Source organism: Egretta garzetta, unplaced genomic scaffold, assembly GCF_000687185.1.
Source record: "Egretta garzetta isolate BGI_Z169 unplaced genomic scaffold, ASM68718v1 scaffold250, whole genome shotgun sequence".
Classification (NCBI taxonomy): Eukaryota; Metazoa; Chordata; class Aves; order Pelecaniformes; family Ardeidae; genus Egretta; species Egretta garzetta.
In genome coordinates this window covers 786,326-804,196 of record NW_009258294.1, presented here as the reverse complement: position 1 = coordinate 804,196, position 17,871 = coordinate 786,326, and the positions used below count along the sequence as shown (strand labels likewise).

The 17,871-nt window shown below is 37.4% G+C and overlaps 1 protein-coding gene across 7 annotated transcripts in view; it reads right to left on the bottom strand.

The window, feature by feature from the left end:
- KDM4C (lysine demethylase 4C) overlaps nt 1–17,871 on the bottom strand; it is a 290,608-nt gene that overhangs the window by 10,204 nt on the left and 262,533 nt on the right. For all 7 annotated transcript variants that reach the window (XM_035893611.1, XM_009638241.2, XM_035893595.1 and 4 more), the window contains one exon: nt 14,306–14,476. In XM_035893611.1, the coding sequence (XP_035749504.1) occupies nt 14,306–14,476 (171 nt within the window). The remainder of the gene's footprint in view (nt 1–14,305; nt 14,477–17,871) is intronic.

Below are 17,871 nucleotides of genomic sequence, written 5' to 3'. Positions count from 1 at the left end.
TTCTTCACACAAATGGACAAAATCATGCCTATCTGTACTGAAAAGCCTATTCATTTAAGTGTCCAGTTTCAAATTCCAGCTCTTTCACAGCTCAGAGCCCCAGCTCCCAGCATGGTCAGCTACAGAAGATTGCTCAGGTACATGTCCAGTTGGGTTTGAGTATCTCCAAGGATAAACACTTCACCACCTCCCTGGGCAACTAGTCCAGCATTTGACAACCCTCACGGTGAAAAAGATTTTCTTAAGTGAAGAAAAATTCCATGTTCAGGAATTTCCTGTATTTCAGTTGGTATCTGTTGTCTTTCATCCTGTCACTATGCACCACTGAGTGGTGTGTGGCTTCATCTTCTTTACTTCCCCCATCAGGTATCTATACACTTGGATAAGATCCCCCTAAGTCTACTATTCTCTAGGCTGAACATTCCCAGCTCTGTCAGCTTCTTCTCACATGACAGATGCTCCAGTCCCTTTATCACCTTCATATCCTTTCACTGTCTTTGCTCCTCTATGTCCATGTTCTTCTTGCCCATAACCAGACAGAGAACTCCAGAAATGGTCTCACCAGTGGTAGGTTTACAGCCATTCAAAAAGTTTCTTTATGAGCAAACCCATACAAAGATTAATAATTCTAAAACTTTTCTTGTTTATTATAGGTGGTGTTTTCTTGTTTTAGAAATATTCATTTTGGGGTTCACTATATGCATTGACCTAACATAGTAAGTAATCCATTTGCAAGAGATGCTGGAAAAATATGTTGAAATACTGGGTTTGTCTCCTATGCTGTCACTAAGGAATTCTTGTGTACAGCACTACACAAAAAGTAGACATTTTTGCGATTTTTCTCTTCTGATATTCCTTCGTTTTTACCACAGAGGATGAATAATACTTTAGTTCATTAAGGCTAGACAAAACATTTGCAAGTAGCAAATCCAGCTGCAGTGGCAGGGTCGTGATGATTGTCACAGATTAGGAACAAATGTGAAGCCACACTAAGAAAAAAAAGGAAGGAAGTCTGCAGCTGAAGCATGCACTTGAATCCAGGAACTGTGAAATGTTGCAAGATTCCCATAATTTGAATACAGCCACTGACACCTGAAGAAAATAACTTAGTTTTTAAAAAAAAAATAATTAAAAATATGTTCAAACGCTTTCCTAAATCAAGGCTAAAAAGTATAGATATTCTGGTCTATGATGAATTTATGAACCACTAAGACTATTCTCCAAAACCATCAGAAACAGATGTTCAATTCAACAGATGTACACTTTTATTCTGACAATGTTTTGCCTGGCAATTATGTTATTAGTTCAGCTATTTCAAATTCAACAATTATTTTCAAAATGATAAGAATATAAAATCCTTTGATGACTTCTACGTTTGATCCAAAGGAGCCACACTGAAAACAAATATTTTTAGTGAAATCAGAGAAAACAGAAAACTCTGTGGTGCAATCATTGAAGTCAACAGGGCTAAATTGGCTCATATCTTCAGGCACTGGCTGAAAGAAGGCTGCAAGTTAAATTGATAGTAGAAAGGATACTGTAGTCTTTCATGTCAAGACTGTAGTAGGAAAGGATGAAATTACTCTGTGACTACAAATATCAGCCAACGCTAATTTACAGAGTCTCTGGTCTGACAGAAAGCTAGATAGAGAGGAAATCTTAGAAAGGAAAATATTGGCATGGCTAAAGTAGAATATGTGAGTATTAAATGAAAAACAAAAAGTTTTCAGTTTGAGGGATTTTTCCCCAGTGAGGAAGGCAGCAGTTGAACAAAAAAGACCTAGAGACTGCAATACATTATTTAATAACACTTAAAAAAAAATTATTTTCAGGTTCAATACGTGAAAAAGCAAAAAGCTCTCAAAAACATTTCTGAATATTCTGAACACACAAACCCCCCACCGCTTCAATCCTCCTGAATCCAGCAGCAGGGTAAGTTTTTCATTAGCTTGTACAATGATCTGCCTTTCAACAGTCAGCTTATAGCTCAATGTTTGATCTTTCAGGAGCTTAAATGGAATCATACCTCCAAATCTGATTCAGTCCTTGGTGCATGTGGAATGTGATTGGTGAAAAAGGGATCAATTAACTCATTTAACTCAAAGGTCATAAAAGTTAATATTGTATTTAATATCATAGCAATAACATTGGTCATTGTCTCTCAAGAATTTGTTTGAAAAGAGGAAAATGCAGCCCATATGGCATCTTTTAGATGAGGTATAAACCCAACAATAGTCAAATACTTAAGATTGTTGCTAGAAAACAATCATTCAAATAGAAAAATGCCAGTACACGTCAATTCAAATAAAGGGGCAACTTCTTGGATCACCCGGCTCTTGTTAATTGTTTTGATGATGTAATCCTACCCTGACTCAAGAGAGGACAGAAGAGTTGTGATGATGAAGGTCCCCAATTTGATCCTGCAGTTGATAACCTAGACTAGTATGTCTTGTTTTAAAAGCTGGTTTTGCCTCCCACTCACACTTTTGCAGGAGCATTCTCTGCAACTTCTCGTATTAGGAAGAAGAAAATCAATCTCCATCTTGATCAGACCAGAGTATTTTCTGTGGGAGATTACTAAACCCAGGTCTCACAGCTGTGCTCCTACAGTAGGCTTAATAGGGAAGAGGAGAATGAACATTGTGAGGTAAAAGACATTTGCAATCCCTAAGTAACAGTCTGAAGACCCTCCTCTAAAGCTGATGAATATTACTGGAGACCAGTTTTCCCTGAACATAGCCCTATAAATAGATATACAATACAATGAAGATCGAGATTTCTTTTTCTGTGTATAAAAAAGATAAGGCCAAAAACTTGGAAAGATATTGAAGAAAAATCAAGCTATGCTATACAATACTAAGTGGGAATACTGTCTGCAAGTGGTTCACTCCTGAAGTTTACTCCTGTCCACCACTGACCCATCCAAATAAGCACAATTTTTTCCCTTACAGCTACACTGTTTTACAAACCTGAGGTTTACATTCATAAACTGGCATAATTTAAAGTAATTTGTTAGACATGCAGAGTAGCCTCTTCCTTCTCTGAACCATTTCATTCTTCTGGGACTTGTTACATAATTTTCAAACCTACCATACACATAACATTCTTCTACCCATTTCCTATAAAGGTGCCTCTATAAAATCCACAACATGGAGCAACAAAGTGTCACCAAGCATTAACCAAGACAGCAGACATAATCAGGCTGGCAACTCTTTCTTCAGGAGAGTGTCTGAGCAGCCCTTATCCCATGAACAACTTCAAAAACTCCCATTTTGTTTTCCTCCATGCTAACAGAATTGTTTATCTGTTTAACTGGCAGACATAGTGCTGAACTCTGTTATTTTTCAAATCACCGTGGTTTAGGGTGTATTCAAAATAAAATATTTTGTTTGCTTAAATTGTATTCAAATTACAGCATTTTCCTCAATGTCATTTAGCAAATATTTCTGCATGTCCTTGACACTCCTGGGTTTTCCTTGCTGATTTGCTTTGTTTCCAAAACAAAGCACAAAATGCCTCACTGTTTATTCAAATTCTTGTCAAATACCATTGATGGTATAATTGACATAAACAATACAGGGCTAAAGTGGTTAAGTGTGGCTTTTGCAACAGGTTTTGTGAGCTAGCACATACTTCTAATCCTATTTTTGCTGTACAGCTCTGTAACACAGTGGCAGAATGAAAACCACAGAATTATAAATCATTTTACTTAACGGTAAAGGAATATACACAGAACCTGATTGGCATTATTATTCCTGGGACGCTATGAGTTTAAAGACAGTTTAAATGTTAGCTCAAAATGAGTATTTGTAACTACTAGTTTAGCTGAATGTATCTTTCATCCTTTGAAGTTACTCATTATTTCTGTACCATACAACATCAAAACCCTCTAGGAAGACACATTCCAATCAGTCAACAGCAGTCTTGCAGGAAGACTGTGTAAGAATCCATTTCGTTGTGCTGGTGCGGCTTTCTGTGTCAGAGGGTTCTTGTGAATCCCACTATGCTGTTCTCATGCAACTTGCCAAGAAGGAATGGCAAAAGGCAGAGGTAAGAAGTAGCCTGGCTTCAGCCCCACAACGTGCCTAATGATACAGATCCTTTCTGCATTGTTCCATCCCTGGCACACAGGGGCCATGGTACAATATTGTAATCCTCCTCCTGGCAGAATGAAAGCTGATAATCTAGCCCTGAGGTTTCAAAGATCAAAGAGAAACAGATACCGAACAGCCGAACTAGGGCTAAATCAGACTCTGTAATTGCGATAAACCTGGCCCTCCTATCCTGTGTATCTATGTATTTTTTTTACTATCATCCACCTTGTGTTTGCTCAGAAATCTATATATATTGTTAAAATCAAACTGTGAAATAGAGACTCTCCATTTCATGTCATCCTCAAGGATCATATGCTTAAATCCATAAGAATGGCTCAGAAAATAGCATTAGCCTATCTAACCACAAATTTCATGGAACAAGCCATAATATTGACTCATTTGGGCCTTTATCCTAATAAATTCTATGGTTTCTGAAAAATTACTTAAAATTCATGCATGGGCTCCAGAATTGAATAAGCGAAACCTCCATCCACTTATTTTGGAGAAACTGAAATCCATTTCACAGGAAATTCACTTTATAGCACGTTCATTTCAATTTATAGCAACTGAGCTTTCTGGTATTAATCACAAAGTTGACATTTACTTCTCACAATACAACAAAACACACTAACTACATCTGATTTTCACTGATAAGACCTAAAGTGGGTTTCTAGTCCCCGGATTCACAACATGGAAAAGTAGGAAAAGCCTGATTATTGGGTATTTGCACAGAAATAGTGCTCTCAATGACTATAGTTGAACTGCAGCAGCAGCCGTTTCTAAATTTTCCCTTCAAATTAGGACCTGAGTCAAATTTACTCTCCTACTTAATTGCTACTAGGGTTCCTACCACGAGATAGTGCTCTCTGTTCTGACAGAAACCAGCTGAAGATGGTTTGAAAGGGAAGGAGTGCAGAATTAAGGACAGAGTGACCATGCTGTCAGGAAGGGTTAGCTCTTGCCAGTACAGAGCCAGGAGAGAAAAAGGCTCCTGTGACAGAGCAGGAAAGGTACCTCTGAACAGTCCTGAGAATGGAGCTTCAATGTCCTCGAGGCCATTCTGCAGAGGCACTTAATGCAGGTTCCCTCCTCTGCCTGCGTCAGCTAACATTAACTTTCAACGTGAGGGCTAGTGATTAAGCTTCCACAGTCCTGCTCACCAGTGACTGTTTCATAAGGACCACGACCATTGTGATTATAACTAACACCTCCAATTTAGAAAAGCGTGTCATACTGACAAATAACATACCGCAGCTGCGAACAGTGACTATATCTATCCGCACCATTACAGTGGAAGCGGAGAAACAAATCATGGAAACTCTCTCTGAAACAACCGCTGATCTCAACAGGCTGACAAACTGTGTTTTTCTTTTGGGAGCTGATAGTATATGGTAGTTTTTAGAAGCGCAAAATTAGGTTTCATAAGTTTCAAGACAATTTGAATGAAAAAGAGACTGGTAGCTAATTTGCCACAGTCAGAATTTTATCTAAACAGGAACAGCAATTTACACAGTGCATTAGCATTTGAAAGAGCAGGCCTGATTCCCAGGAGTGTAATTCTGTTTTTGAATTGGTATGAATTCAGTGAAATCACCAGATTAACAGAATAGTTACTGTAATTCAGCAAATTTAGCTGTGGATCACAGAATGCATAGTATAAAAATACTTTGAATTTATGTTACTGAATCTTCTCTTACAAAGTGAATATATGCTTTCATCAAAGGGAAACTGGAAGACAAATTGCATCATGCATTCTTGAATATATCTAAAAATTTCTTACTTACCATTCAGCTTAGAATATTACTATTTCAAACATTATATAGCCTTTCAGCAAAGTATTAATAACACAAATACATGTGTAATGCTAACTGACAGACACAGAATTGCCCAGAAGGGCACAAATCAAATCCACATTGCAGAATGTGGCTTAGGATGTCCAGGCTTGTATTGGGCATTGCAATAAGGTGCAGCATAGAGGACACAGAGTTTCCTAGTTTCAGCTTTTCTTCCTAGTAGCTGGCATAGTGCTGAGCTTTGGATTTAGGATGAGAAGAATGTTGACAACACACTTATGTTTTAGTTGTTGCTAAGTAGTGTTCACACTTAAGTTTGAACATTCAAGGTTCACAAAAAGTCAAGGACTTTTCAGCTTCCTCTGCTCTGCCAGGTGCACAGAAGCTGGGAGGGAGCATATGCTGGGACAGCTGACCCAAAGTGACCAAAGGGGTACTCCATACCATATGATGTCATGCTCAGTATATAAACTGTGGGGAGTTGGCCAGGGGCAGCAATCACTGCTCAGGGAAGGGCTGGGCACTGGTCGGCAGGTGGTGAGGGGTTGCATCATCTGTTTTTCTCGGGTTTTGTCTCTCTCTGTCTCTCTCTCTCGTTGTTTTCCTTTTCATTACAATTTATTATCATTAATATTATTATTATATTTCAATTATTAAACTGTTCTTATCTCAACCCAGGAGTTTTCTTACTTCTTCCCTTCCAATTCTCTCCCCCATCCCACCATGGCAGGAGGAGGGTGAGCAAGCGGATGTGTGCGGGAGTTGGCCAGGGGCAGCAATCACTGCTCAGGGAAGGGCTGGGCACTGGTCGGCAGGTGGTGAGTGGTTGCATCATCTGTTTTTCTCGGGTTTTGTCTCTCTCTGTCTCTCTCTCTCGTTGTTTTCCTTTTCATTACAATTTATTATCATTAATATTATTATTATATTTCAATTATTAAACTGTTCTTATCTCAACCCAGGAGTTTTCTTACTTCTTCCCTTCCAATTCTCTCCCCCATCCCACCATGGCAGGAGGAGGGTGAGCAAGCGGATGTGTGCTGCTTGGTTGCCAACTGGGGCTAAACCACAACACTGAGGAAGCCTTCATTTGGGGTATGATACACTCTTATGGGACAAAACTCAGTGTCAGCAGTAGGAAGGTGAAGGTGGCAAGGACACCGGGATGTCTGATTTGCTGCACTTGACTGAAGTGCCAGGGTCCTTTAGTGCAGTGGAAAATCCTTGCTTATGCTTACATTAAAGTTAGATGAGACTCTGAATCCTACAGTGCTACCTCCTATCCTGCCCACCTATATATTGGTGAAGGACTAAAGGTTTAAAGCTCCCAGTAAATCAACTGTAATCAGACAAGTACAAAGAGCAGATCATGTTCTACTCCTGATCCTGCCTGGATCAGGACTGGAAGGAAAACGCTCCTTCTCCCCTGAACATACATGGCAAGTCTGGAAATAATCTACTTCTGAAACACACAAGAAATAGGGTAAATTACCAGATCTGAAAATCCTACAGTTCCTGGTTTACCTCAGAAAAAAGCTGGGAAAGGAAATAATGTTCCTCCCCCACTCCCAACAGTCCCACCTCATCTCAATGATTCCTGTGTGATTCCAGGGATTTCACTGTGCTCCACAAGCTCATCACGGCTACACTTCTCATGGTCCTGGGCATGGACCCACACTCACTTTGCAAACACAAGAAGCACTGTAATATATTTCTGTCTCTCTCCTGCTTCACTGCAAAGTCAGCCATCTTATCGTAAACTGCAAAGTAATGCATTATCTTCCATTTTGTTTCTCCTGCTGAGCTGTGGAGGCATTACCTTCAACTCATCTAAAATCATTATTGATAAGGATCCATAAAGCATTCCATTATAAAATGGAAAGGACATTATATGCAGGGAACTGTGTAAAGATAATACTTATATTTGAAGCTTTAATTTGCCTTTAATCTATCCTATATTCATTTCTATGCTTATCTATTAAGTTGCCTGTCTTTCTACTCTAACAGGAAACAACATGCAAGAGCCACAGAAAGGTCACTTCTGTTCTCCATAATGCAGTGAAGTGAAAGTAACTCACTTAAATCAATACGGTTATAGTACTTTACAAGTTTCAGATTAGAATCAGACTACTGCATCTTTTGATGCAGCTTCAAGAGTTAAATGATGGAATAAAAAACTCCAGTTTGAAGCCATAGAACTTAGTATTTGCTTTTGAAAGAGTTTGATTTTAACTTAGTAAGACCACAGTTTTAAAAACAGGAGTTCATTTGTGTTAGTATTCAGAAGATGCAAACACTGATTTGCATGTGAAAAAGATAGCATTCTGTATATCAGCACTTGCACATCTAGTGCCAAAGTTCATGGTTACAAAAATGTATTAGAATAAATTTCTCCACTCACATGAAGTTGAAGTAAATTCTTGAAAACATATATACATATTTAACTTCTTGGAGTATTTCACAGAACAATAATGTAAAATCCTACACAATTCTTAGAAACCTATCTAACCTGGAAAAGTATCCTAAGTTTTCTTCTTAGAGATGTGTCATGCAGCTCTCAAACTTGCTTTCCACAATTTTTCAGAATTGTCTGTCAATGGTCAAACCATACAAATTGCTGAGTAGTAAGTTCAGCTACACAGCAGGTAATTTTATAATGCTGCAAAAAAAATCGTGTTGGCCCACCCAACATGAGTAGTGCATTATTCAGCTCAGAGACTCAAAGTTGTCTCAGTTAAGAAATAAAAAAAAAAGGTTGCTAAACCTATTATAAATCATTAGGTGTCTTTTCCCACATCACACAACTAGTTCTGAGGACTTTTTGACTAAGGTTATACCAAATACAATCTACCCTCTTGTTACCTTCAGAAATGCATTGCTTGCTTTTTTATTTCACATTTTCAGAAATCACTGGTGATGGTAATACTGGAGTGCATCCAAAGTACCTATAGATTACCCAGAAAGAGTGCAAATTCAACAGTTCCAATTTCATTAACCATTCTTTACAGATTTACATGCAGTATAATAAAACTGAACAATAAGCTATTATTGTCTGTCAGAAGTCTAATGGATCTTTCACAGATACAAGGAGGCAGGTAAGCACTACTATTTAAAGTTTTGATTTGAATAGGTAGACAAGCAGAAAACAGTTGTCAGAAGAGATAAAGGCATACAGAAGAGAAACCACTGGGGAAAAAAAATGCTGGAAACTAGTCAGGAGTTTAGTCATTTATAATGCCAGACAAGGTTGATTGAAGAAAAGTTACATATGTCTGGTTTGTAGGACAGATTTTCAAAGAAACACAGCATCCTTCAGAAATTACTAGGGCTAGAATCAAATCTTTTTTTATATACAGGTGGACATTAATGAACTGTCAAGACTGAAGTGCTAGCCCAGTATTTCCGAATGTCCACTGTTCCAGCAGTATGGTTTTTCAAAAGCAGTTGCAGAAGTATTAACGTATACAGAAACTGAGAACATGATTAAGTGTCCACATGGACATATGCAGACATATTTATTGCACCAGTGAAAGTCAGTAGTCACAGACAAAGTTATTAGAGAGAAATTCTTGTAAAGAAGTAAGACTTTGTTCTTGAAGCTACATCCCAAGCACTGACACTCATGGCCTCGAAAAGTGAGCTACTTTTTTTTAACCTGCACATGCAAAAAGTCCCACCTACATAACAGCACATTATGGTTTTAAACTAATATTCCCTTTAGCTTGCCCATGAAGGAAATAATTTTTGAAGAACCATCCAGCTAAATCCCATTTCTTCTACATCTCAAAGGGGGCTGAAGTAAATCTGCTCTGTCTCTCATTAGTTTAATAATACTATCCTTGGGACAATCTATATTCAGCTTGACCCCTTTACCTGTACTTTACCCCAATTAGTTCACCTCGTCTTGACCAACTCCTGAGATTATAAATGCCTATCCAGCTTCAAATCCCTGCCAGAAATCTAGGCCAGGAAGGATCATTCAGAATCTCAGCAAGTCCACAATCATCAAGAAACACAGGATAATTGGCAAGCCTATGCACACAGTACATGTATACATTACTGTGGATCATGAGATGTTGAAGCTCTCATTTCATAATTTTGTAGGGGTCTAAAGTGAGCATTTGTGGGCTGAGACAGAGGTAAAGGATTGCAAAGAAAGTCCCTGTCTGAGAAGCCTTTTTTATTAGCTTCTCAAATTCCATTGCTATCATACTGGCAGGTTTTTCTTCCAATACTGGCAACTAAAATATGCTCCATTTTATTACAAAGAAACCAGAGGATAATAATTTTGGACTTTGTGAAATTTAGGTGCATGCTGTAAGAAGTTGTAGCCTTCCTGATAATTTCAGTGAAGTACTTTGGTCGTCAGAGTTCTCAATAGCCCCGGTCTTCCCTCCCCTGCCAGTGGTGAATTTGAGGTACTGATAGACACAGAAAGATAGAGCTTAATCTCCTCGGTTCTCTTCACAGTGAAGGCTCTCTTGGGTCCAATACTGAAAGAAGGTACTTGCATAAGTATCAGCACAATTCTGTTAAGGATTCCAGCCATCACTGTCAGTATGTTAAAAAATCCACTGCCTGTTGGGGTTTTTTCATGCTTGATTTTTTTTTTTTTTCAGGTAAGGTGCCATCCATTTCAAAAAAAAAGTGGTAGATAAAAAATAAAACAAGCAAGATGTTGGATGGACCAACTTGACATATGCAAAAATAATTCCTTGCCGTGCTTCTGACAGTTGCAGTCTGAATGTCTTAACTTGAACTATTAGTGTATATTAAACACTTTTCTAAGAGTATGCTTTTTGTATTTTATCAGGACCTTGGAAAATTACCATAATGTGGTTCTGCAAAACAAACGCTTGAAGTCCTGAATATATCCAAGCGTCCTTCCAAACACATCTCACTGCCTCAACTCTGAAGATGTTCTTGCTTGTAAGGATCATTTACAGCAGCATTCTATAAGCTACAATACCCCTTAGGATGGTATTCAATTTATAGATTTTACTAAGCAAAGTCCATATTGGGTTGTCAGTATGACAACCCACAGATAAGCTTTACCTTTTCAACATACAACTCTCACATTTATACTCTTAATAGTAAACTAAAACACAACGTTGGTATGTCACGGCAGCAAGAGTAAGTACACTCATTTTTGTTCACCTAGTTTAATTTCTAACCACAAGGTGAAACTACAGCAGCAAAGAATTCTGTGCAAACTGGTCACTGGAGGTCCAGGGCACTTAATGGGGCAAGTGGCCTGGAAGGATTTCTACCATTTCAGGAAAGGTGTACTCAGCTCCCCACAGACTCAAGAGTGTGTTTGACTCCACAATTATTACTGTTTTATTTCCACAATTATTATTGTTTTGTTTTTTTCTTCCTCTCTTCCTTGCAATCAGTATAATTTGGTGGGGCCTTTCCACACCTGACCAAGTATACTGCAAGGCCTCCCTGTTTAGCTGGGATTTTAGTAAGGTAATGTGGGAGCAACTTTGTCCTTAGCTCTAATTTCATGTTACATATATATGTGTACATACATATTTTAATTAGAATTGCTGTTAAGGCATTATTGATAGCCACAATATATAAAGAAACAAATAAAACTCTCAGCTAAATACCCCGAATATTCATTTCTAGCAAACTGCCAAGATATGCCAGTGGAGATATGTCCATCAGGTACCAACAGGAAAAAAAAAAAAAAAAAAAAAAAAAAAAAAAAGAACTGTGGAAAACTGTCCCTAAATGAGCAGGCAAAGAACTGAGACATTTCCTAATGCATAATCTGTAAACTGACATCTGGCCTGTTGGGCAGGACAGCACTCCTCCTGATGCTGAGATAGGGGCTGCGTGACAAGTTACAGAGCATTAATCCTTCAAGAAGTGGCAAGTGGCACGCATACATGCTGGCTATCGGTAGCAGTGACTCAGGACTGCAGCATATGCACTTCCCACTTGTGCGAATGCATCATTAAACTAACTGCTAAAGCTGTCATCTCACCTCCTTTAAGATATCACATATTATCGCCCTCACTGCAGGTTTTCCATGACTTACAGAGGAAGTTGTCCTGCTGGTTCTTCCAGTAAAAAATTGTGCCCATATACTTCTTTTTCTATATGCCCATATACCCTTTTACACCTGCCGGGCTGAGGGAAAGCTGGCTGGTTAGCACATTAACAAGCTGTCTAGTAGATTTAAACATTGTAATTGAGGAGTGATTATTCTAAGAAATTCTGACAAGGTAGAAATCAGGTATAGTACCCAAGAAATAGCTTGAAATAAAAAAAAATCTATATAGCTATGTCTATATCTAACACCTACACTTAAAAAAAAACCCCAAACCTAGTATGTTTAGCAAATGCTAACACAAACCAAGAAAAATACATAAGAGAAGAGAATAATATATACCCTGCTTTGGTAGTTACTGAATGCTTACATGCAAACAGAGTTTCACGAAGCTTCGAGACTGAAATTCCCTGCTCCCTATTTTCTTCCTTAAAAATAAATTACTGTGTCTGAACATTGGAATTGTGGTCTATTGTGAGCTGAGCTGAAATTATGTAGTGGATTCAGCACATACTGGAAAAGCAGAAAGCTCCTGCTATCTTTGTGAGCTAGTTGAAAAGTGAAAACAGATTAGAAAAATAAGTTCTTCAATAGGCAGCAACATTGCTTTCACACCAGATTTGATGAATAAGTCCTCCCAGCGGCACTAACACCTGATACGCACATTGCATGGATTAGCAAGTTTTAGTCCAGGCAGAAGAAAAACCATTTTTTTTTTCCCTTCCAGTAACTGCTTCAGGTATATTATCTAATGAAAACACAACAAGATTTCTCTAAGGAATGTGAAATTCGTTTGGTGTTTCCATCAAACAATTATATGTTGTTCATCCGCTATCTGAGAAGCACTGAGGCATATCCAGACCTGATTACATTTATTCTTAGCTCCCGATCAGACTACCCCACTAGGGCAGCAAGCAGTTTCTCATCTCTGCCTTACCAGAAACTTGACGCAGGCATACACAAAAGAGGGGTTTCTAATAACAATACAGACACATTTGCTTAATATCTTGATCTTTCTAAATCAGAATGTCTTTGATCATTAATGGAGCCTTTCAGAGTGTTTCGAATTAAAGGATAAATTTTCAAAGACATCTAAGAGGGATTTGCTGACTGTCTTCTATTCAGACCAGTGGGGGGTGAACAGTTCAATCCCCATACACTGCTCCGAAACGTACCCTTTCAAACACTGTATTTTTAAAAGGCATCAGACTTTTCAGCAACTAAGAAGCCTCTAAGAACAACAGTATCATTTCCACTGATGTATCTGTCAGCTAATGCTACTTCCAGGAAAAACATCAGGCCTGCAGAAAACAGAATGGCTCGAAGACTTTCACAGGAGAAGAATATGGAGTAGTCCTAGGGGTTGGGTCCCTTGAGCTGCAAAGCATGTATTCTTCTGCAGTGCTGAGTATGGCAGACTCTCACCCTCTACATACAGAACAGGACACAGGGCTAAGTGAAAACAGCACTTTTGCATACCAGCATTCACTGAAGGCTCTAACTTTCACAGATTATGAGCAGGAGGTACACTAAAAACATCAGTTCAGCACAAAAAAGACTCAGAGGAGCATGAAAGTAAACAAGGATTAGAGTCATACCATGAGAAAGACGTCAAGTGGCACCTGATGAACACAACAAAGGTTAACATCCAATGTATTCATTGCAAATGTGGAAGGAAAGAGAATCTTTCCCCAGTTGTCTGCAAATTTTGTTCATATGTGCTAAGTGCACAATGGGGTCCTTAGCAGTTCTGAGAAACATGGTAGTTTATGCAAGTGCATAAGGGAAATCAAAATCTCAGTTGCTTTTTGGAAATGCAATAAACTACAAATTCTTCTCCCTGATGATTTTTATCATTAATAATGTAATCTCACAAACTAAATATCAGAAAGTGTAAACAAGTTGTTAGAACAGATTCTTGAGAGCTACTCTTCCCATTACAGCAAGATTTTTCTATTCTGCAAGGAATTTTTACAAGTTATCTCTGAGAGACAGAGAAGGATATATGGAATTCCCTCTCTCATATCCTTTATTAAATACATATTTCTTATTTAATTAAAAGATTTTCTATGATTACTTTTGATTCACATGGTCAAATGGCAAAGACTAATTAGAAAAACCAAGGTTTGGAAGCCCATTAGAAAATAATAATTCTCAGCAGCAAATGTAACAAACATGAACTGAATATTAAGATGTTATCTCCTCATGGTCAAAAGAAATAATTCAAGAGGTTCCAACTCTCTAATTTAAAAAAAAAAAAAAAAACAAAAAAGAAAAACCCAACCAAAACAAACCAAAAAAACCCCAAGCAAACAAATATAAACAAACCAGAAAGAATAGATATCTGAGAAAGTACTTACTACAATGTCTTCAGGAAAAGTATCCAGACTGAAAGAGCCATCATCAAACATGACTTCATAGAAAAGTTGAGATGTCACTCCTATGACTCTGCAACTATAGTACCGTGTGTTCCTATGTTTCGTGATGACTGTCTGCCCAACTGTAATGGCCTTCTCACATGCTTTAGCTCTCTTGAAAAAAGAAGAATTTAAAAAAAAAGAAGTAATTTTAAAATACCAGCTCACTCATCAGAAATTTATCAGTGTCAAAACAGAACTGACAACAGTCCACCACTCAATACAAAAACTTCAAATGCAAAATCATTCCTTCCAATCATGATCACACAAACTTGTTTTACACACAAAGTTTCTGCATTTTATGAGAAAACAAATGGCACCTGAAGAATAACAAATCACAGCACTCAAAAATATTTTTGTAACTGATGCCTTCTAACCATTCTGCATTAGATCAATAATATTAATACAATTAACAACATCTGTAAATTTTATCTGTTGAATGATTTGTATAATTTGCTTGAAGAACTAAGATGTAATGAACCCAGACTATGGCCTTGCATTGTTTTAAATGATGGGTTAAGTACTGCATTTCACTATGATTCTACATATTTACTTAATATTTTGCTGAATGAGATGCAATAATTAAATACATATCCAGTTCTTCTTAGAGCTGTCTACAGCAGCATATATGAGTAAGTTCTTAACCCATACTGTGCAGAATTTTTGCTTTAAAACATCAGACAATATTTGCCATTCTTTACCAGTTATTTATGTAGTAAATCCGTAACAATAATTTTTTTTTCATTTCTCACTTTTAATTTCCCCAGACCTAGTTATGTCTGTCAGAAGAGTAGCAGGGTTGTTGAACTATGCAAAAAATCTACATGAATAACTGCTTGATGGATTCAATAAATTAAAAAAAAGAATGGAACCTTGTAAGTGAGCAAATGCTCAGAAGCTCACACGATGCAGACAGCTGTTACATCTCAGCTCCCAACCAATGTCTCCCCACGAACATTCCACTTAAAAAGCAACTTTCTTCACCAGGAAAAATAAAATCAAAAGCTTCTCATCCTAATAACACAAGGAAGGCACTTCTTTCTTATGATCCTGACTGTCTGTTCATTACCTCACAACGGTCCATTTGTTTAGACAAATGTGAGTTATTGTGATTTTGGCTGTATCTGAGTAGTTGAACTTTTCTTATAATGGAAGATGCTACTACAAGGGGCAACTACACTGGTTGCATAAAATATTTTTTATTAGAAATGTTTATATAAACAGCATGAAAATACTTTATTACATATGCTGAAGTAATTACTCAATTTCCTAGCACTGTTTCTCAAACCTTCAAAGGCAGTGAATTCTTCAATCAATATAATAATCTTAAAAAGTGTATGTGAACATCTGGAAAATGCTGCAGCTGTAGAATTTTTAGCACTAATATCAAAGTGATATCCAAGGACAGCATCAGTTCTTTTTGTTAGATCCCAACCATTCATAGTAAAGTCAATGATTTTGGGGAAGAGGAAAAACCCACCCTAAACTCAAACAGCTCAGTTTTTGCGGAGACTGTAGTCACTATTGTGCCTCTTTCTTGGACTGGGATTAAGAATTTTTAAAACTCTCTCCTCCTGCAAACTAAGGCAAACCAAGTACAAATATTCTGTGCCATTTCTGGAGACAGTGCACTAAATCTCTGTGTGTCAGAGCTCTGCCTGACATAACGCATTTGGAGGATTTAGTTGAGGTCACCTCAGATAGTAAAACCCAATGATGTTTCTAAAGCATTTTCAAGTTTACCTAGAAATAATGTTCTGAGCATACTCACAAACTATTTAACCATTTACATGTATAATAAAATTGTTTCTTCCTCATTTTACCTGTCTATAGTTAGACTAAGTAACAACATCAACTACATAAGTATCAATTTACTAGTATTATGACAGGAGAGATAACATGTCAATTAAAACTTTTTATTCAATCTTGAAACATATGTAAACATAAACATTAATTTACCTTTCAATCCTTGACTTTAGCCTACTCAGTTATCAAGGGTGGGGAGGGGGGCCTGTGTCAGAAGTAAACTGAAGAGTATTAATTGATGTACTCATATGATATAATATAAAAATTTTGTTATTACATAAGTCCAAGGAGAAATAGCTCTATTAAAAGGTTTAAATGTTTTTAAAGCCTGAAGATGGAACTCTTCAGAGAAAATGGAAGGCAAAATATAATATTTTAAGAGAAAATACAGGCTCATTTAATGATAAAATTTTCAGAGAAGAAATGTCATTGCTCATTAGAACAAATAATAAAAACCAGAAATGCATCCTAGCTCAAGGAGATTATTTTTTAGTATGTTAGCTTGGTAGGATTCTTGATTTATTTCTCAGAAAAAATATTGACAAGCACATTCTGTAATTGATTGCATGTCCCAGAAAACATTTCCTGTCAGAAAATCTTAAGAATTTATTGATGTTAAGAATGACATTTTTGATCAGTAAGGACAGCTGTTATGTAAGGGAGTCTATCAGATTAAAGAAACAGCTGTGGTAGTTACCAGATTATTGAGAATGCCGTGGTTTAAAAAACATTATTTTCTTTAGCAGTACCTAAGCCAAGGATGAACTAAGATAGTGGCAGAAATACAGAAAACAACCAGATACAAAGAAAAAAAAAAGTCTAACTCCCCTTCTGTGTGCAAACTTCAGTAAGATAAGAGGGAAAATTACTTTCTCCTTCACTTTCGGTATGGCAGGACACAAAAATCTTGTTAAATAAAAAATATAAACTGCATGTGTATGAAATCATAACAACTATCATGAAATAGGCATCTGATGTATATCTAAATATCTAGAAACTTTCTCTGACAACAATTTTTAATGGGGGATCCTCAAAATTCTGAGACTTATTTGATACAGGAACATAACGCTCATTTCACCATTTTAAGCTTACTCCTCAGAACTCCAATTTAGGCATTGAAATGATGCATGACATTTCAGAAATATGCTGGCTCATGATTTTTGAATAATATATCTTCCTAAGGCATGCCTTAGTCTCTCTTGAAATGTTAAGGGGCTGGCAGTAGTTAGCTGACAGTGGTGAACAATGACATTGCATTACTCAGGTATTGAACAGAAAAAGGATCTACAGCTTTCATTTGAGAGCATCCCTATGTTCCCTGTGTGCTACAGAGGTAAGAACTGGCTGGTAATAGCAGAAGATAATTTGAAACAGCTGAAAAAGCAGCAACAGTAGGTTTTTGCAGTTCCTATCTTTGCCCCATATAAAGACAGTCTTTCAAAATGCACAGGACTGGGGTTGCCTAGATGACCTCTTTGGATCACACTTTCCAAATTAAACATGACCTGTGAGTACATGTTTGCCTCCAGCTGAATTTCTCTGACCCTCACTGCTGTCTTTGCTAATCTTGTATGGATCTTTTGGCCTTTTTTCCCCTGGTAGTATAAATGCATAAAACAACTTCTTCTCATTTCCTCGCTTATGAAAGGAGTTCTTTTAATCAAAACAAATCCACCTCCAGCACCTATTCTCAACAGTACTTC